At 39.2% G+C, this 25,104-nt stretch overlaps 1 protein-coding gene and 1 long non-coding RNA gene across 5 annotated transcripts in view; one reads left to right on the top strand and one right to left on the bottom strand.

Annotated features, from left to right (window-relative positions):
• Positions 1–25,104, top strand: part of COL19A1 (collagen type XIX alpha 1 chain) — a 474,185-nt gene that overhangs the window by 373,082 nt on the left and 75,999 nt on the right. The window contains exons 18-31 of the mRNA XM_069599490.1: positions 70–111; positions 6,152–6,214; positions 11,309–11,344; positions 12,376–12,411; positions 12,501–12,554; positions 13,391–13,444; positions 19,217–19,270; positions 19,945–20,034; positions 20,792–20,836; positions 20,942–21,019; positions 22,566–22,601; positions 22,708–22,761; positions 22,861–22,914; positions 24,269–24,310. Of these exons, the coding sequence (XP_069455591.1) occupies positions 70–111; positions 6,152–6,214; positions 11,309–11,344; positions 12,376–12,411; positions 12,501–12,554; positions 13,391–13,444; positions 19,217–19,270; positions 19,945–20,034; positions 20,792–20,836; positions 20,942–21,019; positions 22,566–22,601; positions 22,708–22,761; positions 22,861–22,914; positions 24,269–24,310 (738 nt within the window). The remainder of the gene's footprint in view (positions 1–69; positions 112–6,151; positions 6,215–11,308; positions 11,345–12,375; positions 12,412–12,500; positions 12,555–13,390; positions 13,445–19,216; positions 19,271–19,944; positions 20,035–20,791; positions 20,837–20,941; positions 21,020–22,565; positions 22,602–22,707; positions 22,762–22,860; positions 22,915–24,268; positions 24,311–25,104) is intronic.
• On the bottom strand, positions 4,964–22,265 carry LOC138445589 (uncharacterized). 4 transcript variants are annotated; one of them, XR_011258931.1, is made up of 6 exons: positions 21,995–22,239; positions 19,932–20,019; positions 19,293–19,460; positions 11,697–11,817; positions 6,112–6,191; positions 4,964–5,628 (listed from the first exon to the last, which is right to left on the bottom strand). It is a non-coding gene; the product is annotated as an uncharacterized lncRNA (long non-coding RNA). The 4 variants fall into 4 exon arrangements; XR_011258933.1 differs by having other exon boundaries at positions 4,964–5,607; positions 21,995–22,217; XR_011258932.1 differs by lacking the exons at positions 4,964–5,628; positions 6,112–6,191; positions 11,697–11,817 and adding an exon at positions 12,178–13,206 and having other exon boundaries at positions 21,995–22,265.

The raw sequence follows: 25,104 nt of genomic DNA, 5'->3' as shown, positions 1-25,104 counted from the left end.
TATGTTAAAGTAGGGACTGTTTCAAAAATAAATGGATTTTTAAAAAATTTTTGTTTCATGTTTACTTAGGGAAATGGTGAACATGGAGCTGGTGGTCTAAAAGGAGAGAAGGTAATCAAATTTGCAGAGTGAGTAGAGACATCTAGATTTTTACACCAATTCACACATTCACATGTCAGGGCAGCCTCACTGCCCCGCAGGTTCCACGTCAGCCTTCAGGGAGCACTACTCTCCCCGCCTCCTGACCAAGCAGGACTGAGCTCAGCCTCCCCTGGAAGCCTTGAGTAGCTGACCACAGGAAGGGAACACTTCCACAGTGAGGGGAAATAACTGTCACATAACTGTCACAGGTAAATGAAATTAGGACACATGTTTCAGTTTATAGTTAGATGTTTCTTGGATCCGCATAGGTGGCAACAACAATCTGAAAAGCCCTGTGACAGGATGCCTGAGGCTTGCTATTTTTCTGTCCTCTTAAGTATCCACGCATAAGCTGTCATGGGAGCATTTTTGGGTGGGTTTTTATCATGTACAGTCACAGTTTAACCAAATAGTTATTTCAAAACAGCTTTAAAAATTAAAACACTGGTGAATTTCCATTGCCTTCTCATTGTCATCATTCATGAGTTTAATTAATTAGCTGTGAAGATGACAAATACACTTGCCTTCTCAAAAAAGATGTCTCACTCCTGTTTGATCCTGCAATTGTGATGACCTTAGATTCAGTGGGAAATTGCCATTGTCAAGAAAAAAAAAAAACAATGAGGAAACTATATTCAATATTTTGTAATAACCTATAAGGGAAAAGAATCTGAAAAAATATATATATATATATATACTTGTATGTATAACTGAATAACTTTGCTGTACACCTTAAACTAACATGACATTGTAAATCAGCTATACTTCAATTTTAAAAAGAAAAAAAGACGAAAGAAACAACGCACATCAAATCCACAGACAAGATGAGTAGGACTGAAAATACTCCGCAGGAACATGGCCTGTAAGTGCTCCCTTCTGCCATTCACCCAGTAAAAATTCTCATGATTGAGGGCAGGGTATTTCAACATGAATCCAAGAAAATATGACTTCCATGCCTTATAAATCCGTGCAACCCATCTATTCACAGGATCATACCTCCATCACCAGAAAGAAAAAAAAAAAAAAAAACTGCTAAGAGATAGTCTCCGCAGAATGGGGAGCTTCTTATAGACTGACCATTGCAAATGAAATTTCCTGCAAAAAATAAAAATAAAAACCTTGACATTCTTAAAAAGACATCCCTAAAAATTGATTATACAGCAGTAATGTCATTTATGTGTCTTGGATTGCACTGCTGGTACATTAACATTATTTCCTGTAACCAAATAGCTTATGGAATTCCTACACCACCATAACGAACACATTATATTTTAAGCAATTACTGCAGGACACATGCAGACTAAGGAGAAAAAAAAAAAAGAGCTTGTCACTTAGGACAGCTGAGCAAAGAGAGCTGTGGCACTTTTAAAGTATTTAAATTATGATTCATTCCTTGAAACAAAGCAGCTGGCTCTCATTTTCCTCTGTTCATTAGGAAACACATGTTACTTAGGAATTCTGAAGACCTCAATGTTGAGAAATTTGATTCTGTAAAACAGGTGTATTTCTAACTCTAAGGACACTTTCTATGGCTCAAAATCTTTTCTAATTGCTTCAGAATCTTAAGTGGAATTAGAAAAAAGCCAGTGGCATAACTGTTCCCTCTTCCCACCCAAAGAAATAACCCAGAGGAGTCTACAGAGAACTGGATACAGTACCTGATATAAATGCCCATGTGAAGTGATTTGTAGGAATTTTAATTAACAGGAAAAAGGCTCTCCCAGTGAAAAATGCATAGGGTGAATTCTAAAACCTAAGTGCCACCCTTGCTGGAGAAGCAGAATCACCTCTACCTGTGCACACTCAGTACCTGGGCTGAGTCTATACTTCCATTCTTCGTGATGCTGTTCAGAGGTCACTGGAGTGAGAATTTAAGGCCCCGTCAACCAGCTCCCTTGGACCTTTGCTTGCACCCCCGATGGACCCCGGTGGTTCGGCTGTACATTGGAGTCCCCTGAGGGCTTTTAGAAAGTACCAGTCTCGGGCCCCATCTCCAGGACTCTGATGTGGGGCAGAACTCATGTCTCTGGTTGATCTGGAGTGAGGTCCATGTTGCTTTATTTAAAAGAGTTTCAGATGATTCTACCCACCAGCCAGCGTTGAGTGATGGAAGGAACCTGGGCTCTGGGGTCAAAAGCTGATTGTGCCATTAACAGCTCAGAAAAGACACTCCAATCCTCTGGTCATCCATTTATTCATTTATGAAATGGGCAAAATTATATCTACACAGAGTTGATGGCAAGATTAAAATCAAATGAGATGAGATGACCTTACCCAAAGCACAATGCCTGACATATATTAAGCCCTCACTAGCACTTCGTTCCTCACTGTTCATCCATTCTAAACTTTCTTTCTCCTCGTGGAGTCTCATGTATGTCTTTTTGGTATTCATAGTTATCATACTTAACCTCCGGTCTTAATCATCTTTGCTTCTCCCACAATAATTTTGATGAAGAAGAGATTCAATTTACGTTGTAGGATTGAGCCAGAAGTACAATTTCAACATATACATGACTTTTGCTCTATCATACTCCACTTCTCAATGCACCAGCTGGCAGAATAGAGTCACAAAGCCAGCCTACCATTTGGAACCCAAAGTGGTAAAGAACCCACCTGCCAATGCAGGAGAGGTAAAAGACGGGGCTTCCATCCCTGGGTCGGGAAGATCGTCTGGACGAGGGCATGGCTATCCATGCCAGTATTCTTCCCTGGATAATCCTGTGGACAGAGGAGCCTGGCAGGCTATAGTCCATAGGGTTACACAGAGTCAGACACAACTGAAGCGCCTTAGCATGGACACACACTTCTAGTAAAACACCAGAGTCAATACAAACAGCAATGGAATTGACACACAAATCACTCCTAGGTTAGCAGCCTCATTCTGATTCAGGATACAGGAAGAAAGGACAACAAATACTACCAGCTTTTAATGGTAAATATGACAGAGACCCAGGCATCCATGCAAGCCACCTACCAGGGCTGAAATGATGACCCCTGCTCTGTAGCTTCCTGAGAAAGACAGGATACAGTGATGGGATGATGATGTATCTGCAAGTTGATTGGGGGTAGCTGCTTCTTTATAGAGACAGAAGAATCAGGAGGTGGAATATCTAAGGAACCCTGAGAAATTAGTGGTGTCTTTTAGAGCAGTTGTCAGAGGAAAAAAATGGAGGCGCAACACCACCAGACCTTTCAAATAACATCCGAAGTGTCAAATTAAATGACTGCCTTTCCCAAAGCTAAGTAAATCCATCACTGATCTTTCAACCCATAATTACAGTGATAAATTACTGAATATTCATTTTATATATGAAGAACAACTCCATATGTGTTTAAGATTCAGGTGGGAAAATGCTTTTGTTTGTAGACTTTTGTATCAAGGATCTAGTCTCTAAGACTTCCTCCAAGCCCAGCCACACTTCCATACCAAACAGAGGTGGACCAAAGCCTCAGCCTGGTCCTTCCTCTGTATTTCAGTGGAGACCTATATACATTGGTTTAAATACTTAGCAGCTGTGAATATGGTTACTCTTCCTTCAGGCATATTCCTCTCCCCTTACCTTTTGATATCAAGCAGATGTGACTTTTATAGTAACTCCTAGACCCTTTATTTCTACATTTACTTTATGCAGCTGGCTTGAATTACTGGGCATATTTTTCCCCAGTGCCTGAGGCTTTTAACATCTATCAGATGTTAAAAGAAGGCCAACACTCTATACAGTCTAACACTTGTACAAGGCCAATTGTTTAGTCTGTCAAACCAACAGCAATCAGTCCCTTAATGTCTCCACCAATTTCTTCCTCTTTTCATTATGGATAGAACTTACTATCTGTAGGAGAATGGATTCTCCTACAATATGATAACTCTAAAACTGATGTTACATTGTATGTTTAGATGGTACACTATAAGGGAAAATACTTGTATTAATAAATGAAGATTAAATAATATTCCACAAATCTAGAAGGTTCCTTAAAAAAGAAAAAAAAAACATGACATTGTCTATGCGTTATGAATGACTGACTCCCTCTTCCTCTAAGCTAAATCACAAGATACTGATTAGGATAGAAACATAAAAGTAAACCAGTGTCTTTAGGGCTGACTATCTGAGGCTTCAAAAGAAACAGATAAACATATCCACACAAGGGGACACGTGTAGAGATGTTCATTGCAACTCTGTTTATAAGACAACAAAATGCACATTTGTGCTGTGTCTCAGTTGTGCCCAACTCTTTTGCAACCCCGTGAACTGTAGCCCACCAGGCCCCTCTGTCAATGGGATTTTCCAGGCAAAAACACTGGAATGGGCTGGCATTCTCCAGGGGATCTTCCCGACCCAGGAATCAAACCCATGCCTCTTGCATCTCCTGCATTGGCAGGTGTATTCTTTACCACTGAGCCCCATGGGAAGCCCCAAATACCCATGAGTGGGGCTTAGATGACCCCGATCCATTAACACACTATAATACTATCCAAAGGTTCAGTGAATAAACTAGACCTCTATGTTTAATATCCATCAATAGAGGATGGATATTAAAAACAACATTGAGTTGGGGGGAAAGTCACAGAATGTCATATACAAGATTAACCAGTGGCTTTTATAAAAGTTGTTTTAAATATCCAAAATAACATACTATTTATGGTTCCACATATGCAGTAAAAGTACAAAAATATAGACTGAAAATGTAAGTACTAAATTCATAACAGTGACTCTCTCTGGCACAGAAATAGAGAGGGAATATGAAATTTCCTCTTTGACATAAGGTTTTTTTTTCCTCCTTGGGTGCCTTGTCCATGGAGGTTTGACATATTCAACTTTATCTATTTTGTATTTTTTTTTTTAATAAAAAAGACACATGGAGCAGAAAAGCTATATGCTTGGAAATGCCATGATGAACATTGTTTTGCAGAAATGCTCTTAGGGTTGGAAAACAACCCAGTATTATATAAGTTCTGGTTGTTGTTCAGTCACTCAGTTGTGTCCAACTCTGCAACCCCATGGTTACAGCCTGCCAGGCTCCTCTGTCCATGGGACTTCCCATGCAAGAATCCTGGAGTGGGCTGCCATTTCCTTCTCCAAGAAATCTTCCCAACCAAGGAATCAAACCCATGTCTCCTGCATTGGCAAGAGGCCCCGGGAAAGCCCTACAGCATTCTAGTGGCTGCACTTAACAACTGTGTGGTATTCAGGGTTGTTGGCTAACAGTAAACCGAAGCACTGAGATATCTCTATCGTTTAATTAGTGGTACACTTCCTTGCCACCAATATTATTTCTAAAATTTTATTTTCTCAAAATACTCCTTATATGTCCCATACAAATCCCTCTTCTGGATTTTTCATCAGAAACTCAGACTTTTCTAAGCCACTGCTATCCCCACATCAAGAAGGCCTTCTTTGCAACCAAACCGTGGTGAATGAGTGCTGGAAACAGTGGAGAGACATCTTTTTCTTCCTATATCTCCCCCTACTTGCAAAAAGAAAGAAATATCTGAAATAAAATGAATTTGGATTACTGTGTCAGTTAACTAATGTGATGTCTTTAAGGCCACAAAAATTCTTTTATTTCTTTTGGTGCAGCAGAGCATAATTATAATTATTTTCTCTAAATGTTCTTTGCTTGAAAAATAATTGGCTTTGTCTCACATTAATTTTAAAGATCATAATGAATATTGTGGATTTCTAAAAGACCTAAAGGCATTGTGGAGTGCTTATAAACACATTGTTATGCAAATAACCTATTGGATTCAGAGCTTCCCACTGCCCCTTGGGGGAAACAGATAAATTCCATTGTTAGAAGGGTACAGGTTGTGCTGTCACCCTGAGGGTCGCAACAGGACTTATCTGCTGCTGCTAATGCTAAGTCACTTCAGTCGTGTCCGACTCTGTGCGACCCCCCATAGATGGCAGCCCAGCAGGCCATCCTGTCCCTGGGATTCTCCAAGCAAGAACACTGCCTTCTCCAAGGACTTACCTAGCCTCATGCAAAAATTGTCTTCTGCTTTTCTTGAAAGGGTGAAACCGGATCGCCAGGATTTCCAGGATCTATTGGCCCTAAAGGTGAAAAGGGAGATTCTGTAAGTATTTTAGCTTTGAGAGCAGCGGGAGAATATCCAAAAGATAGAGTTAAGATATTTTTCTTAATCAGCCCCAATTCCATGTATGTTGGTTGCCCCTGGCATAAGGAACAATAGATCAGATATTTGGTCATGTTCTCTAAATGAGGTACTAAGTTTTTACAAGTATTACCTCACTTAGTTCATTAAAAAAAAAAAAAAAAATTCTTCAGATGAGGAAACCAAGGCACAGAAAGGTTAAGTAACTTCCCTAAGGTCCCTAAGCTAGGAAATACTGAAACCATAAATCACTCCTAGATAGGCTGATTCCAGAACCCAGGGTTTAAAAATCACTAAGCTACCCTGCTATAGCTAAAGACAATAGCTGCTGCTGCTGCTGCTAAGTCACTTCAGTCATGTCCAACTCTGTGTGGCCCCAGAGATGGCAGCCCACCAGGCTCCCCTGTCCCTGGGATTCTCCAGGCAAGAACATTGGAGTGGGTTGCCACTTCCTTCTCCAATGCATGAAAGTGAAAAGTGAAAGTGAAGTCGCTCAGTTGTGTCCAACCCTCTGCAACCCCATGGACCACAGCCTACCAGGCTCCTCCATCCATGGGGTTTTCCAGGCGAGAGTACTGGAGTAGGATGCCATCGCCTTCTCTGAGATAATAGCTAAAATGAATAATAAAATCAGTATATCAAAAGAGCTAATTTATCCCCCCAAAATAGAGAAGTTTATCTTTGTTCAAACAACTACTCTCAGCATAGTCTCTGAAGTTATTCTAGGTTTTTATAAGATCAAAATGACTTCTTAAATATTACTGAGGTCATGTTCTTCCAAAATTTAGTTCTTTTGGTAGAAAAAAGTACCTTCAGTATCATTTATATTCAAATGGGACTACCTAAAGAGATGACATGAATCCTAATTACAAAAATAATTATTTTAAATTCTGCTTAAAAAAATAAAAAACCCACAGCAGCCCTCAAGAATCAGCAAGAATGACTTAACAAATGTTTCATCTTTGTTAAAAAAAAAAAAAATGTAACACTTTGAATAAATTTACTTTTTCCTCTTCCCTTGCTGGGATGAACAGAGAATATTGGTTGGCCAGAGATAAAAATGAAGAGGTCACTAAAAGGCCTGCATGCCTGCCAAATGGGAACAATATAAAGAGTATTTAATATCACAGAGTCAAATTCTCCTTGTGCTTCAGCTTTAAAAATGAAGCATCTTTGGCTATGACAGTCATTCTCTGACAGCTTTAGAGTTCATGCTGTCCCCCTTATGCTCCGAAGTTCTCCTCCTTCAGAGGTCACTCTTGCCTTTGGTTTTCTGTTCAAACCAGTAACAATCCTTACTGGGGTTCCACACCTGAGGATTTCCAAGCCTCTCTAGGAAATCTCCTCTCTCCTGCAAATCAGCCCAAGGTCTACTGTGCCTTCCACCTGCCAGCTGGCTCCTATAACTCCACACTTATGGGCACCTCTCATCAGCTCTTATCTGCCCCTTGCCCCCCACCCCATCTCCCCTCCACACTGGAGCACTGACACCTTCTCTTAATTTCCACATGCTGCTTGACAAACCAGGACCTAAGATTTACTATAATTCTACTGGCATATCTGGGACTTGTAGAGCAGAGAGATTTGAATGGATTAGAGCAGTGCCTCTCATACTAAATGTGAACTTGAGTTGCTGAAGATCCTTTTGAAATGCTAATCCTAGTTCAGCAGGTCTGGGTAGCGGTTTATTACCAAACCCAAGTTCAGTTCAGCTGCTCACTGCTCATAAGTCAACAGTTGCAGAGGCAAGTGTCAGCAGAAAGGTGCTTTAATCAGAAAAGGTTGCAACCTGAGGAGAAGGGGGACTCATGTCCTGAGACCAACTCCCAAGTTTCTTTTCAGCCAGGACAGTTTTTAAAGGCAAAAATGATGGGGGTGGAAGATGGGGGAATGGCAAGAATCTCAGTGAGTCATTGAGGCAAGAGGTTGGAATCTGAATCTTTTTTTCTTTCCTTTGAGTGCAGACTGGCTGACTCTGTCTTCAAATGTAATCTTGATGCATGATCTCTGGTAGGATTACTAAGGGGGCCATTGAGGGAGAGAGCTAGTCATCTTTTAATGGTTTAACTCTTCATTCTTTTTATCTAGGAAAAAATCAATAGCTTAGGTAAGGCATGGCATGCATTCAGGACAGCATAAGTCAGGAGTTAGTTTCAATTGCTTGGTGATCTCATTTTTATATTTAGGTTCTTTTAAGTTCAGAGGGGAACAGGAAAGGGGCAAAAGAGCTGCTTTCAGACTGAGCAGGTGTATTTCTCAACGCGCTCAGGCCATGCTCCTGCTGTGCATCCTGGGCTGTGCTATGAGTAGCAAGAACTGGAGGATTTCACATTTCCTGAAGATTTTCCTCTAGCTTTCTGTCCTGTTACCAAGGCCCACCCCCTGAGACCACTTTTCTCCCCATCTACCTTACCCTCCCAGCTCTTCTTGTCAAATCTGCAAATTATCCCACCTTCCTTATATCAATACATCTTCGCCTACCTTTCTCCCAGCTTCCCACAGGAAAAAACACAAATTTCACATCATTAGTAAAGCAGTCTAGCTCTCTATGGTCTCAGCCTTTCTATTCTGGAACAGGATCTGAACATAACATAATAACCAGAAGGTCCAAACAGAAAAATAATCTTCATCCAAATCTGAACTCTGAGCCTGAGTAGTTTAAATGGCAATTTGTCCCCTGTTACAGAACATTTACTACATGACTAGGTTAGATATCGGAGTGAAAATGTCATCTAGTTGAACCCCAGGATTTTATAGATAAGGAAAAAGAGGCTCCAAAATGTAAATGACTTGCTCCAGATAGTAGCCACTGGAATTAAAACAAAATATCAGCTCTCTAGACAACCAGGCTCCTGGTTTTTCTTTTTCTACCCCAACTAGAAGTTACTTTAGTCACTGTAGCTTGGCAGAGGTTCTAAATAACCAGTGACATAAGTAATGTAATAGAAACAAGCAGTTACAAAAGCAACGCAGCCCATTGCTCACATCTCATTAACTTCATCTCCTATCTTAAAAATCGAGTTAATTTTTAGAATTAAGACTGAAACACAAGAATATAAATGAAGATCTCTATATATCTAATATATAGAAATTATCCAGTAAGAGATTTAATTATGTTGGATAGATATGGGCCATATTAGTCAGAGTAGGTAGGTTATGCTAAGTAACAAATTAACCCTGAAATTTCTGTGGTTTTACCCCCAAGAAAAGCTTTCTCTCACTCATACTGCCCAGGAGTGTGGTTGGGAGGAGTGGGTATCCTGCTCCACATGACCCTTAGTAACCAGTCAGCAGGCTGGTAAGCACCAGGGAGCTATGCCCTCTGACAGGCACAAACTTCTCAGCCACCACTGCCAGGACGGCAGGACTGGAGCATGGTGAGTGGTCTCCGCACGCCTCAGCCTTCACGTGCTCTGCAGCCCTGCCGAACACATTTCACAGTCAGAGTCAGCCGCTTGCCCCCACGTAACTGCAGGGAGGTTGGAGACATGGGGGAGAAGACAGGGCCCCCAGAATTCCCCGGGTCATGAGGTGTGAAGTTTTTTCGGTAACCACTCACCGCCTATGGTGATCTGAAGGTCAAATCCTTACCAGCACCTTTGAGAGCGGCACTGCCTAGCATAGCGGTCCTCAGCCTTTCCCTTGACTTTCAGATGCAAAATAAAACGTTTTAAAATGTATGGTTTCCATCTTATTATCCATTCACTCAATTCGCATAATAAGGCAATTAAATTGTAAATAATATCAAACAGACTGAGTAAGCAAAGTCTGATTTTGAAGCCAGGCTGCCTGGGTTTAGATCCTCAGTGACTTCTTATTGATTTTGTGACCTTGGGGAGATGAATTAACTTCCCTGTGCCTCAGTTCCCCCTCTGTAAATGAATGTACTACCCTGTTGACCCAAGAGGTTAATTGTATTAACGTATATAATGTGATTAAAACAGGGTTTAATACATTGAAATAATTCAATAAATGTCAGCAATTATTGTTTTATCTGTAAAACTTTAAATTCCCTAATTTAATAAATTTCATGGGACAGCAGAAGTGTACCCCAGAGATGCTATGATAGTCAAGGTGAATTATATTTCTTCATTCACAGATTTTGTAGGCAAGACAAGCAAGGGAACAGGGAACATACAGTGGGCGAATGCTGCTTTAGGAGAAACATTAATAACTTAGGTTTACTCAGAACCTTTCTGAATCTCTTCTCATTCTGGTATTGGGACAATATCTTCCTCACAGCAGTGTAGTGAAGGTTAAATGACATCACAATATGTACCTTCAAGAACAGAAGCTAATACAGGGAAGCCTCCCCATCTCTGTGTGTGAGTGTGTGTGTGTGTGTGTGTAGGAAGGGTTGTGTTGTTAGTAACACAGTGACCATGGGGAAAGTGTTGCGTCATAAGAGGCATCCCTTCAAAGCTTTGACTCCCACCAGAACCTTCAAGCCTAAACCCAACAGCAAGAACTAGTATCAGTTCCATAGACTTGTACTGTTATTCACCCAGTAATTAACCCCTTCATGTCATTTTCATTAAAAGGAAAGTGAAAATTAGTATTTTTACAGTAATGACTTTGTAATTTTAAACACTAATTTAGAACTCTAGCTGTATCTTTAAAGCACCAACTTAAGTAACTGGAAGAATTCAAATGAATGTCCTTCCACTGATCACTCCAGCATCTTCACATTCATTCTGCCTCTGTTTGGATGCTTGTGTGTGTGTGTGTGTGTGTGTGTGTGTGTGACCATCTCTTTGAACCACACCAGAGGAAGCTTTGGCCTTGGACCATATTCTAATTTGTCAACCACTCAGGATTCTCAAAATAACATTAAGATGATTAAGTTACTGTTCATTTGGGAATATGAAAGGGTTTTCTAATTCAGTTGCATATTGGTCTTCTAAGCTGCACGGGTAGACAATGTGACATTCTGGATCATTACATGTTTGCAGTGGAGGACTGAGTTTGACCTGCAGGATTTGTTCACATCCAGGTTTGGAGAGATTGTTTTTAAAAGAGTTTATATTTGATTCTTTTTTCTATGCATTTTCCTAGGGGGAACGCTTTGCAAAAGGTGAAAAGGGAGATAGAGTAAGTAGATGTTTTATCACTATCTTGGGTTTTCTGTTTCATTGATTTCCTCCTCTCCGATTTCTATCATGTTTACTTTAGAGCCTAATAGATTTGATAAGATAAACTCCCTGAGCATTATAAGATAAACTCCCTGAGCATTCTGCTTTTCCCTTTGTGAATTTTGACTCTTTTATTTTGATAAGTATGAAATTTTAAACCTTGTTACAAGTAGTGTTTATTTTCTGTAACACATTACTATTTGTGATTGGACATGAATGTAATGAAAGATATACACCAAGGATATTTCAGGTACAAAATTATTGTATAAGATAGTTTTTCCAAAATTTTTGTTGATATAAATTGGATTTACCAAACAGGATGGTTTTATCAAAAGGATCAATGATCGGTCCTCTCTAGTGGTCCAGTGGTTAAGGCTCCAAGCTTCCAGTGCAGGGGGTATAAGTTTAATCTCTACTCTGGGAACTGAGATCCTGCGGAACAGCCAAAAAATAAATAAATAAAAGGATCAGTGATTAAGTCATGGAAGATAATTTAATTAAAGTGAACTCTTTGTGGCCAACTTTGTACTCTTTTGTGTCCTTTAATTTTTGTGTGATTTTTGTTTCATTAAATACATACCTAAAAGCAGAACCTCCATGACATATCAACGTAGATTTTACTCTTTCTTTTTGCCCTTATCTGCAGTTTTGTTTCTCTGAGCTGTAGGATTAGCTGGTGACAAACCAGCTAATAACAATGTCAGTTGAGTAGAGGACACAGTAATTGCTAATGGACCATGATGATTACAGTGTCAAAAGTGACATTGGGGAAAAACTGTTACAGAGAAGAAAGGAAAATAAGAAATGGTTTATTAGCAATTATTATTTTAAGTCATATTTTAGGATGAACCCTTCTTGACTTCATCATGTCTTCCATAATTTCCTCTTTTATCACATGTCAGCTACTGAAAGTGTAAATGAGTTGCAGCATTAGAGACACTGTCCTCCATCTGAATGTAAACACATGTATGGTGATTATTTCATTTACAGGGAGAACCTGGAATAGCAGGATCACAAGGAATAAAGGTAATCCCCTGACACCCTTCTGTTGCATCTCCAACATAATGAGATTGTGAAAATTAAAGTAACCATTTCTATCCCACCCATGTGTTTAGGGCGAGCCTGGAGATCCTGGTCCACCTGGTGTAATTGGAAGCCCAGGACTAAAGGTACATAAGAAATAACTCAGGGAAATGTGGACGTTGTTTTGAAGGTATAGCCATTTCTGTGTAAAACAAGGAGCTCTGATGTACCACTCATTTTCATCACAAATGTTGTCGGGAACTTTATCATGTTTTCATAGTGATTTCTCCCACAGACACACTCCCATACTGGCTGCATTTATTACACATATGGTGCCTCTGTCTTTTGGATCACAATAGGATATTTAAGCACTTTTCAGACCATATTCACAATAGCATCTCTGAAAGCTTTAAAAGTGAAAAATATGAGCCACATCTATGACCCTGTTTCCTTAAAGAGAACAGGATTTAATTTCCCAAGCCCAAATTCTGCAGCCCACAGGCACTTGAGTTTCCCACACGGGATGCTATAGGACTGTCCCAAAGGAGACCCGCTGCTAGGAGGCACTAGAAGGATTCATGTAATGTGCCCCTATCCATGGGTACAGCAGGTTATCCAGACTCATCTGCTGGTGGGCACATGCATGTGTGCTCAGCCACCAAGCCGTGTCCGAGTCTTTGAGACCCCATTGGCTGTAGCCCACCAGGCTCCTCTGTCCATGGGATTTTCCAGGCAAGAATACTGGAAAGGATTGCCATTTCCTCCTCCAGGGGAGTCTTCCCAACCCTGGCATCAAACCTGCATGAGAACAGACTCATTTAAATAACAACGTCTTAAAACTGTAAGCCCAAAGCACATTTCAGTGTTACACAGAGGAGCCTGGATACTTTTCTATAGATGAAGGTTACACCATGTTTTACATATATTCAGGTACAGACTATATTTTTAGCACAAGTGAAGTATATATCTCCTTCTATTTTAGGGTCAGCAAGGACCTGCAGGCTCTGTGGGACCCAGAGGACCACCAGGAGATATTGTATGTATAGTAGATGCATGTGTCATTTTAAAGACTGTCAGCATCTGTTCATGCAAATGAGTTATACTGCATTTTCCAAGGGCAGGGGTCATCTCTGCCACTGAAACTGATCACACCTAATGTCAGAGACTGTTGAGAAGGCTCATATCTCCATTTAGTTATATGAGATCCTTTTGAATATTATTAACCTAACAAATCAGTCTTTGAAACCCAAGTTAACATTTCCATTATACATCGTTATACATGGCTCTTGATTAAATTCTCCATTCAAGAAAGACATTTCCAAAGCTTCTGTTGTTGTATTCTTGCAAAGGTCTCCAAAAAGGGGGCAAATCTTTTGGCTGAAAATACTTCTATAATGCAATTGGGGACAGGTCCTCAGGTTGCATTATAGTCTAGCTTTACCGGATTCACAATTCCCTCTCTCTCTCTCACACACACACACACACATACATATATATCCTCACACCCCTTAAATGCACTGTTTTTTCTTTTACTGGATTATACTTGATTTACACTATTAGTTTCAGGTGTACATAATAATAATTCAATATGTTTATAGATTATACACCATTTAAAGTGACTACAAAATAATGGCTAAAATCCCTGTGTTACACAATAAACCCTTCCTGCTTATTTATTCTACACACAATAGTCTGTATTTCTTAATCCCTTTCGTCTATCTCCCCTCTTCCCTTTCCCCCACGGGTAACTAGTTCGTTCTCTATATGTGTGAGTCTGTTACATTTGGTTATATTCATTCATTTTATTTTTTATATTCCATATATAAGTGATAACATGCAATATTTGTCTTTCTCTGATATTTCATAAAGAACAATACTCTCTAGGTCCATCTACACTATTGCAAATGACAAAATTTCTTTTATTTTTATGGTCAAATAGCATCCCATTACAGAGAAGGCAATGGCACCCCACTCCAGTACTCTTGCCTGGAAAATCCCATGGACGGAGGAGCCTGGTGGGCTGCAGTCCATGGGGTCACTAAGGGTCAAACACGACTGAGCGACTTCACTTTCACTTTTTACTTTCCTGCATTGGAGAAGGAAATGGCAACCCACTCCAGTGTTCTTGCCTGGAGAATCCCAGGGACGGGGGAGCCTGGTGGGCAGTCCTCTCTGGGGTCGCACAGAGTCAGATACGACTGAAGCGACTGGGCAGCAGCAGCAGCAGCATTCCATTAAATATATATGATATCTTCTTATCCATTTATCTGTTGATGAACACTTAGGTTTCTCCCATATCTTGGCAGTTGTAAATAATGCTGCTAGAAACACTGAGGTGCATGTATCTTTTTGAATTACTGTTTTCATTTCCTTTGAATATATAACCAGGAGTGGGGTTGCTGAATCATTAGGTGATTCTCTTTTAGATTTTGAAGAACCTCCATAATGATTTCTCTAGTGGCTAAACCAATTTTCATTCCTACCAACAGTGTATTCAGGTTCCCTTTTTGCAACATCCTTTCAAACATTTGTTATTTGTGGAATTTTTAATGATAGCAATTCTGATGGGTGTGAAGTGATACCTTTCTGTGGTTTTGATATGCATTTCTCTAGATGATTAGCAATACTGAGCATCTTTTCATGTGTTTATTGGCCATCTGTAAGTCTTTTTGGAAAAATGTCTATTCGGGTCTTCTGCTCATTTTTTAAGCTGGTTGTTTGTTTTTCTTAATACTGAGTTGTATGATATATTTATATTTATATTTATATTTATAGTAACCTCTTTTCGGCCATATCATTGGCAGATATTCTCTCACATTCAGTAGGTTGTCTTTTCATTTTGTCCATGGTTTCCTTTGCCATGCAAAAACTTTTAAGTTTAATTAGACCCTGTTTGTTTATTTTTGCTTTTGTTTCCTTTGTCTTAGAAGACAGATTCAAATATATTGCTAAAGTTTATGTCAGAGTGTTCTGCCTGTTTTTTCTTTTAGGGGTTCTATGGTGGTCTTATCTTTGAGGCTTTCATTAAGTTTGAGTTTATTTTTGTATATAGTGAGAGAAAATGTTCTAACTTATTCTTTTATACATAACTGTTCAGTTTTCCCACTTATTGAAAATATTGTCTTTACTGTATATTCTTGCCTCCTTTGCCATAAATTAAGTGACCATTAATTGGTTTATTTCTTAGCTATCCATTCTGTCACATTAAGCTACGTGTCTGTTTTTGTGCCAATACCATATTGTTTTGATTACTGTAGCTTTGTAGTATAGTCTGGTCAGAGTATGATATTCCCAGCTTTGTTTTTCTTTCTCAAGATTGCTTTGGCAGTTAGGGATCTTTTGTGCTTTCAATAAATTTTAGGATTATTTATCCTAGTTCAGTGTAGGGATTGCATTAAATCTGTAGATTGCTTTGGATTGTATGGACATTTTAACTGTATTAATTCTCCCAATCCGTGAACACAGGGTACTTTTCCATTTCTTTATATCTTGTTTGGTTTTCTTCATCAGTGTTTTATAGCTTTTAGAATATAGTTTTTTCACCTTGTTGGTAAAGTTTATTCCTAGGTATTATATTCTTTTTCATTCAGTTTTAAATGGAATTGTTTTGCTTTATCTTTTGGATGGTTTATTATTAATATATAGAAAAGCAACAGATTACTGTATATTAACCTCATATCCTGCAACTTTACTGGACTCATTTATTAGTTAATAGCTTTTTTGGTGGAGACTTTAGGGTTTTCTATATGTATGTCATCTGCAAATAAATGACAGTTTTACTTATTTCTTTCCAATTTGGATGCCCTTACAATGAAGAAAATTTGTCATTGTTCAGTTACCCAGTCATATCCAACTCTGCCCCATGGCCTGCAGCACAGCAGGCCTCTCTGTCCCTCACCATTTCCCAAAGTTTGCCCAAGTTCATGTCCATTGTATCAGTGATGCCATTCAGCCACTTCATCCTCTGATGCCCTCTTCTCCTTCTGCCTTCAATCTTTCCTAGCATCAGGGACTTTTCCAATGAGTCAGCTGTTTGCATTAGATGACCAAAATACTGGAGTTTCTGCTTCAGCATCAGTCCTTCTAATGAGTATTCAGGTTGATTTCCCTTACAATTGACTGGTTTGGTCTCCTTGCTGTCCAACAGACTCTCAGGAGTCTACTTCAGCACCACAGCTTAAAGGTATCAATTCTTCAGCACTCCACCTTCTTGTAAGATCAGAAACTACAAAACTCAGAGGAGTCAGGCAGAACACTGATGCAAATCACAGCAATTTGGATGCCTTTTATTTCTTCTTCTTTTTTTGAGTGCTATGGCTAGGACTTCCAATACTGTGTTAAATAGAAGTGATGAGAGTGGGCGTACATGTTTTCTTCCTGATTTTAGAGGAAAAGTTTTCAGCTTTTCACCACTGAGTATGATGTTAGCTTTGAATTTGTCACAAATGGTGCTTATGATATTGAGATATGTTCCCTCTATACCAGCTTGGATGAGCATTTGTCATGAGTGAATGTGTAATTTTGTGAAGTGCTTTTTCTGTACCATTTGAGATTATCATGATTTTTATCTTTTCTTTTGTAAATGTGGTATATCACATTGATTGCTTCATGGATATTGCAACATCCTTGCATTCCTGGAATAAATCCCATTTGATCATGCTATGTGATTACTTTTATATATTGTTGAATTCAGTTCACTACTAATATTTTGAGAAGGATTTTCACATCTGTATTCATCAGAGATGTTGTTGTGTTATTTAGTCGCTATGTCACATCCAACTCTTTTGAGACCCCATAGACTATAGCCTGACAGGCTCTTCTGTCCATGGGATTTCCCAGGCAGGAATACTGGTGTGCATTGCCATTTCCTTCTCCGGGGGATCTTCTCAACCCAAGGACCAAACTTGTGCCTTATGCTTGCCAAGCAGATTCTCTACCACTGAGCCACCAGAGAAGTCCTTCATCAGTGGAATTGCCCTGTAATTTTCTGTTTTGCTCTGGTTTTGGTATCAGAGTAATGGTGGCCTCATAGAATGAATTTGGGAGTGTTTCTTCCTCTTCAGTTTTTAGTAATCTTGAAGGGTAAGCATTAGCTCTTCATTATATGTTCGGTAGCAATCACCTGTGAAGCTGTCCAGTTCCAGTTATTTACTTTCTGTAATTTTATTCATATTATTATAAATTCAATTTCACTACTAGTGACCAGCCTGTTCAGATTGTCTATTGCTTCCTGATTCAGTGTTGGAAAATTTTATGTTTCCACAATTTGTCTACTTCTTCTAGGTGGTCCACTTTGTTGGCATATAACAGTAGTGCTCTTTTATTATCTTCTGTATCTTCATGGTAATGGTTGTTATTTCTCCTCTTTCATTTCTTATTTTGTTTAAGTGTATCCTCTCACTTTTTTTCTTGATGAACTCTCATGAAAAGTTTACCACTTTTGTTTATCTTTTAAAAAAACACAGATATTTGTTTTGTTGATCTTTTCTATTGTTTAGTGGGTTTTTTTTGGTCTTTATTTTGTTTATTTCCTCTCTGATCTTTGTTATTTCCTTCTGCAAACTTTTGGTTTCACTTGTTCTTCTTTTTCTAATTCCTTCAGTTGGTAGGTTCAGTTTTTTATCTGAGATTTTTTTCTTGTTTCTCAAGTTAGGCTTGTATCACTACAAGCTTTCCTCTTAGAACTGCTTTTGCTGTACCCCATAGATTTGGGAAAGTAGTGTTTCCATTCTTATTTGTCTTGATGTGTTTTCTGATTTCCTTTTGATTTCTTAGTTTTCATACTGATTTTTATAGCATGTTGTTTTTGTGTTTATCCCATTTTTATTCCTGTAATTGATTTCTAATTTCATACCATTTTGGTTAGAAACAATGCTTGATACAATTTCTACTCTCTTATATTTAGACTTGTTTTGTGGTCTAGCATGTGATTTAGCTGGAGAACATTCCTTGTGCACCTGTAAAGAATAAGAATATGTACTCTGCTATTTTTTTGATTGAGTAAATTCACTTTTCTATTCTTTCTCTGATGTCAGCTTTGTGTCCCTTGGACAAATTCCCTGGCCTTCTAACATCTTGGGAGTCAAAACCTCTACATCAGTCCTCACTTGAACAAAACAAGGAAAATGCTTCTTGGACACTGACCTCTGTCTGGCAATTTTATTATGCTCCATGAAACTGTTAGAATCTCTCCTTTTCCTATCATTTTGGGAGCATCCCCTTGACACCCTGCTCTATTATCAGTGCTCCCAGGCTGAGCTTCCAAGGTTCATCCTTCAGCACATTTGGTCATTTGGTACTTTGAACATTCAGTTTATGGAGCAAAACTTTTTGTTGCATCCCCCAAGCCATTTAGTGAACCATTGCAGGTGAGCCTAAAGGAGAGATCTTACAAAAAAAAGAACAAAATGCTGGTGGCACAGGTGGAACCACAGGATATGTAGACAATGATGTTACATGATAGGGACTAGGCTAAAAAAGAGAACAAAATAAAAAGAGAAAATGCCTCTGTTGCCAAGTCAAAGTAAAAGTATATTTTCTGTTTATCCCGTTTGGGGCAGTAATATGGTTGGGCATTTGGTTCAGTTCTCCCTTATTTATTTATTTATTTTTCCATTACATCCAGGTTTCCTCACTTGAAACAATAAGCCACATACTTTCATTACTGTTTTTCTCTCTCCAGGAGACCAAAATCAGCACATTCCCATATGTTAAATTTTAGTTCTCCTGACAAAGACTCAGAGATAGAAATGTTTTTACAATAAGAAATGTTCTAATATGTCTTGCCCTTTAATTCTGAATTTTCTAGGGGTTACCAGGAGAACACGGTATCCCAGGCAAACAAGGCATTAAAGGAGAAAAGGTATCGCTTCTGTTTCACTCACTCTGTATGTTAAGTAGCTGAGGATGAGTATGAGACAGGATCATAAGGGCTTTGGAGGAGTGAAAGGACAGGACATGGCAGCTGAGGTTTCACAGGGGATAGATGTTCACATGGACTATGCAGGAATGGCTTCTCTGGAGTTGTTCACTGTGGCAGCCGGGTGCTGGCACTGAAACAAAATGTGACAAAATGAACCGCTTTGGAGATGAAGATCTCAGAATTTGAAAAGTCTGTTTCACACTCAGCTATAGTTATAGACAGCACAGGTTTAGACCTAAGAAGTGTCAGTCTCATGACGTGTTTCTTGATGTCTACAAGAAAATAGTATATTCATATTGAACCATTACTTGAGAATAACTTAAAGAAAATGTAAAAATTATATGAAGAATAGATTTTCCCTTCTGTGCATCTGTCTATTCACTTACATACATTTCAGGAGACCATAAACTTATTCTAACATAGCTCTCCACAAGATCCAAGTGCACTTAAGAGAACAGTGTCTGTGTGGATTGGGCACTCAGTATACACTGTGAAATAAGTGAATGAGAGAATGCAGTGTGACTGACTGTGATGGCAATTTAAAGTATGTTTGCTGCCACACCACCCACCATGAACCTGAGCTGTGAAGTGAGAATCTTACCTTGTTTCCTCAGGGAGACCCAGGTGGGATTACAGGCCCTCCTGGACTTCCAGGTCCAAAAGGTGAGGCTGGTCCTCCAGGAAAAAGCCTGCCAGGGGAACCAGTAAGTAGTAACCCTTTTGCTGATATTTCCTTTGAAAGTTGATGAATAACTGTTTGTGTACTCCCTGTTTCTGATCACAGGTATAGGAATAAGTTAGGTCTGAGAAAAAAGAAGCTTTTATCTTGTTCTTTAGATCAGAGGTCTAATCTTTTTGGAAATTTGATACAAAGGCCTCTCTTCTGAAGACAACGCACATAACACATACCATTTTACATACAATTTTGGAAGATTTATAGCCCCACCCCACCCCCTGAATCTTCTTTAGGGATCAAAGAAGCCTAGTAAAGTATACTAGCTTTAAAACATGAACCTTCCTTGGACAGTCTTAAACAAACTGCTTGAAATTTCCCTTCTAGAGGCTCTGCATATGTGGCCATAGGCAGTCATCTATTAAAAAAAAAAAAGTCTTTGTGGCTTGGGCTAATCCCAAGACATTTTATGGAAAATCTAAACCATATGCTTATTTCATATGCCTTTTTTTCCTCATCCCCTTTGACCTTTTATATAATAATAATAAACAGTTCTCAATACCAGATGCCTCATTTTAAAGATGAAAACATTTTATATTTTAAAGTAACTGTACAAAACTTATAACGTAGTAAAATTTGTATTCCCTGTTCCTTATTCTTTTACAGAAAACAGTTTATGCAAAAAAGATGAGGAGCAATGAAATATTTTTGGGTTATAACTTCTTAGATGTAAGTAAACTTTTTAGAAAAAGAAAATATATTAACCTGATTTTCTTTTCTTTCTTTAGGGATTAGATGGAAGTCCTGGGGCACCTGGTCCACGAGGGCCAAAGGTAAAATATCAAAGATAATTTTTAAAGAATTAATAATTTGCAAAATGTGCCCAGAAAATTCATGTCCCTCGAACCTCTCACTAATAGAAGCATCTCATTGCACAGGGCGAAAGAGGACTGCCAGGTGTCCAAGGCTCGCCAGGTGACATAGGCCCCCCAGGGATAGGAATTCCTGGCCGAACTGTAAGTGAAATTCAGTCAAGTTCCTGAAACCCGGTTGACCTGCTATTGTGAAATAAGATCTTGTGACATATATGAATAATAGAAAAGAATGAAATGGTCAGAGGAAGAAATACAAAAAAATGCTAGTTAGAGGGCATGAATTAATGGGCCTTGTAGTTACATCCTAACACAGAAGGTAGCCACTGTTTATTGACTTACAGATGCTAATCACACATACACTGATTTTTTTGAATTAGAAAACGTGGACTTAACCCTTTATTCCTCCATTCTATATATTAAAAAGTACAAACTCATGTTTACAAGATTATGAGAATGCCCCAATATAAGGTTATTCTATATTGCTATTTTCAATTAGAATAAAATGAAAACTTAATTTTAATGGCATGCATATAAGTGAGATATCAAAAATCTCTATGTATTATCTTAAAGAAGAGATAATAAAATTGTTTGTGATAATCATTAAGACAAATAATAGCCATAAGGATAATAATGACCATTCTTTGTATGCTTGTGGACTAAATAGCAGTAAGAGATAAAACTTTATATTTACTATGAAAAAACTAACAGATTTTTGCACAAGAAAAGTGAGATAAATGGTTATTCTAATGACATTAATTTGGGGATTGGCCTTGAAATGAAATTATCCTGAGAGGTAAAAGAAGATGTAAATAGTGAATGGTTGTACTGTGTTTGACTGCTGTTTGATTTTCCAGGGAGAAAAGGTAAAGACCACTAGAGATGGGAGGTTAAACATAGTAAAAAAAGTAGTTTAGGAAATTATTAGGGGAGTGAAGGAGGTTGAAGCAAGAAAAAATAATAAACCAACAAACCAAAAATAACTTAAACACACAGAATAAATAGCAAAGAAGCAAAAAAAGTAGCTTCGACAATATGAATATGTATTTCAAAATAAGGAGAGAGAAGGCAGCAAGCAGGTAGTGAAGTCAGGTGCTGAGACCCCAGCTCGTTGCTTACCCAGGTAGTCAGTCACTTCCTCAGCCAGAGGCCCACAGTCATGCAGTAGGGAAGGATCTGTCATCATTAGATTCACCGATAATCTTCTAGCCCATTTTAGCTTCCCCCAAATTCCAGTTTCCTAACACAGAAAAGAATAATTGATTGAAGTTTTATTTCCTACTCCTCTCACTGAAAACTGGTTCTGACAATTTCTTCAGAGAAAGGACTCACAGTAAAAAGCAGGAAGGAAGGAAGCCTGAGCTGGTTACCCTGTGGGCGGTCAGTGTCTGACAGACAGAACTCAGGGGTGGTGTTTGTACACTTATGAGTGTGCAGGATGGCAGGGCCAAGATGAACGTCCCAGGCATCCAAGCGCAGTCATGGTGGTACCTCCAGCACTGCATTTGGTCGGGGGTCTACCTGCCACCCAGGACTCTTAGCCAACTTTGCAGAGAGTTTTCAGGGTTGTGTGTGGTGGCGAGCCCCGCTGCTCCACTAAGCACGTGACAGTATTTGTTCCTTTATCCCTTGTGGATAATTTATGGACATTCCCAGCAGAATTATGATCGCTGAATCTCCTTCTACTCAGGGCTCCCAAGGACCAGCTGGAGAGCCAGGGATTCAGGTAAGCTACTCAACCAAGCTATTTGGCATGCAAATCCACTTTGCTGACCTGGGGGGAAATTACTAAAGGACTGTCCTTGTAAGTAGCTATTTTCCCCCTTTTGCAGGGTCCTCGAGGTCTCCCTGGGTTGCCAGGAACTCCAGGGACCCCAGGGAATGATGTAAGAACAATTTTTACCTGCTTCCCCTCTCCCCCAACCTGTTTTAATCTGTTCTTCTTCCAAGGTGCAAAGATTTGAACATCATATTTCTGTTTTCAGGGAGCTCCAGGGAGGGATGGAAAGCCAGGTCTGCCAGGTCCCCCAGGTGACCCGGTATGTTGACAGACTGTGCCTGATTTATGTATCTTTAATGCACCCAGAAGCCAAACAGCCTACCAAGCAAGTTTTGCTGTCCAAACCAATTAGAATGCTCAGTGACTGCTTGGTGATTTTGTTTATCCCCACTATTTTCTAGAGGGAAAAAATTCAAGCTACATCAGCATTCTTGTGTGTGTGGTGAATACTTACTTCCTGAGAGTATAATGCAGTTATACAATTTTGCCTCAAGTTGAACCTTGGCATATAGTGTCTCAATCCCACGGAAAACTGAGTTAAAATACATAGCCACAGATTCTGTTCTTTCTAATGCTAATGACTAAATGAATTTCATTTTTCTAAATGAATGTTTGCGGATAAGTTTCCTGCAATATGGTACATATCTATTGATTCTGTGGCTTTAAAAATGCTGAAATGATTAAATTACAAAACTGCCTTGAGTAGGCTCTTTCAAAATGGGTTTAGGCACTAAATGTGTGTCCAGTTTTATTTCAGGTTAAACTTTGCTTTGAGTGACAGTGAAATCCCTTTAAATAGCCTCAGAATCGGCACTTATGATTTAAGAAGCCGTATGTTACATGACATCGTATTAAGAATTTTGTATAATAAAATCCAAATCTAGCCTCTCAGTTCTAAGTCTCACAAATCCTTCTGCTTCTCACACTATGCAGGCCTTATATGCCTTCATAAGCTATGTGCAGCGAGGTATTTTGGCCTTTAACTCCCCAATGTAGTGAATCATGTATGCATTGTCTGGGAGTCTAAAGCGTTACTGGGATTTATGGTGTCTCTCTGAAGGGACATTTTAAGACATGAGGCAGACTCTGCCTGAGTCTCCCAGTATCTATTTTGCCTATCACTTAAGCCACCTGTTGGCTCTTTTGAATTCAATGAGCAACAGCTTTAAGGCAAACGTCCTGTACTTTCCATATTTCTCAATAGCCTGATGATTTGCTTGGCAGAGGAATGGTTTCCTTTTAACAAACGATTTGTCTTTATGTATAATTTTAAACCAATAATATGTTAAGGTTGGTATGATGGTCGCCCGGCATGACTCAGAATTGAAACGATGACGTGTGTGTGATTCCATGTTCATGGTAAAGAAATGGTGTTTCTCTATTTCTCAAAAATGGTTATGAACTCTGTTAGTGTCCTGTATTTGTTTCTGAATAGGAAGCCTCATGTTAGCCAACCATTGTGATGGCAATGGGAGGCTCTTAGAAGCTTTATGATGAGAAATCTCAGCTGCTCAGCATTTTGAGGGAAAATATCTACATTTGTTTCATGTTTGTATTATAAGTGCCAATACATGTCTAAATACCTATATGTGGTTTTTTCTCCTTATCCACAGATTGCACTTCCTCTCTTGGGCGACATCGGGGCCTTGTTCAAGGTATTCTGTTGCCGTGCAAGAAATTGTGTGCTAATTTCCAGAAAAAAATCAGAAAGGAAATCTTTACCAGAGGTTAATTTAGCCTGAACTAAAATTCCATTTTTTTTTAATGGTAGAGCATCTTTCAGACAGTAAAAGGAGCATGGATCCAATCTGTATCTTGTGCCATTGGTACTAATCCCCTGACTCTCTTCTTTACTGGCCTCTCATATTGGGACTGGAGGGGTGGGGGGCTGGGGCGCAGGGAGGAGTGGGTAGTTCTGAGGTGAGTGGGTAGTTCTAAGGTGAGCTATGAGAGAAGAGTGCCATTAACACCCTGAGCGGACCATTTTCTCCCTGGAGTGAGCTTTCTCTTAATGGTGGTCACCACCCCATGGGCTCTCCACTGTAAAACCCAGTCCTCCTCACAGTATCTGCCCTGGCCAGTCCAGAAGGTAAAGCTGCTCAAGAAACAGCTAGTTTGAAGGCTGAGTTTTATGTCATGGGATTTTACAAAGTGCATTACAAAATTCCAACGCTGACAATTACCCTAACACCTGTGACTCCACTAAATAAAAATAATCTGTACCTATTATCCACTTCCTAGGGAATAATCTCACTGCCATTTTTTTCTGTAATACTTCCCTTTATTTTATTTGTAAAACAGATGGGGGAGGATGATAATGGAACATATGTAGGCTATGTATTTGCCTGTTTCCTTGTGGAATGCTAAGATTGAACCCTTTACGTTTCACTTAACTTCATGCGCAGTATCTGTCAATATATGAATGGACAGTATATTTATATACACACAC

Source organism: Ovis canadensis, chromosome 9, assembly GCF_042477335.2.
Source record: "Ovis canadensis isolate MfBH-ARS-UI-01 breed Bighorn chromosome 9, ARS-UI_OviCan_v2, whole genome shotgun sequence".
NCBI lineage: Eukaryota > Metazoa > Chordata > Mammalia > Artiodactyla > Bovidae > Ovis > Ovis canadensis.
This window is presented reverse-complemented; position numbering and strand designations above follow the sequence as displayed.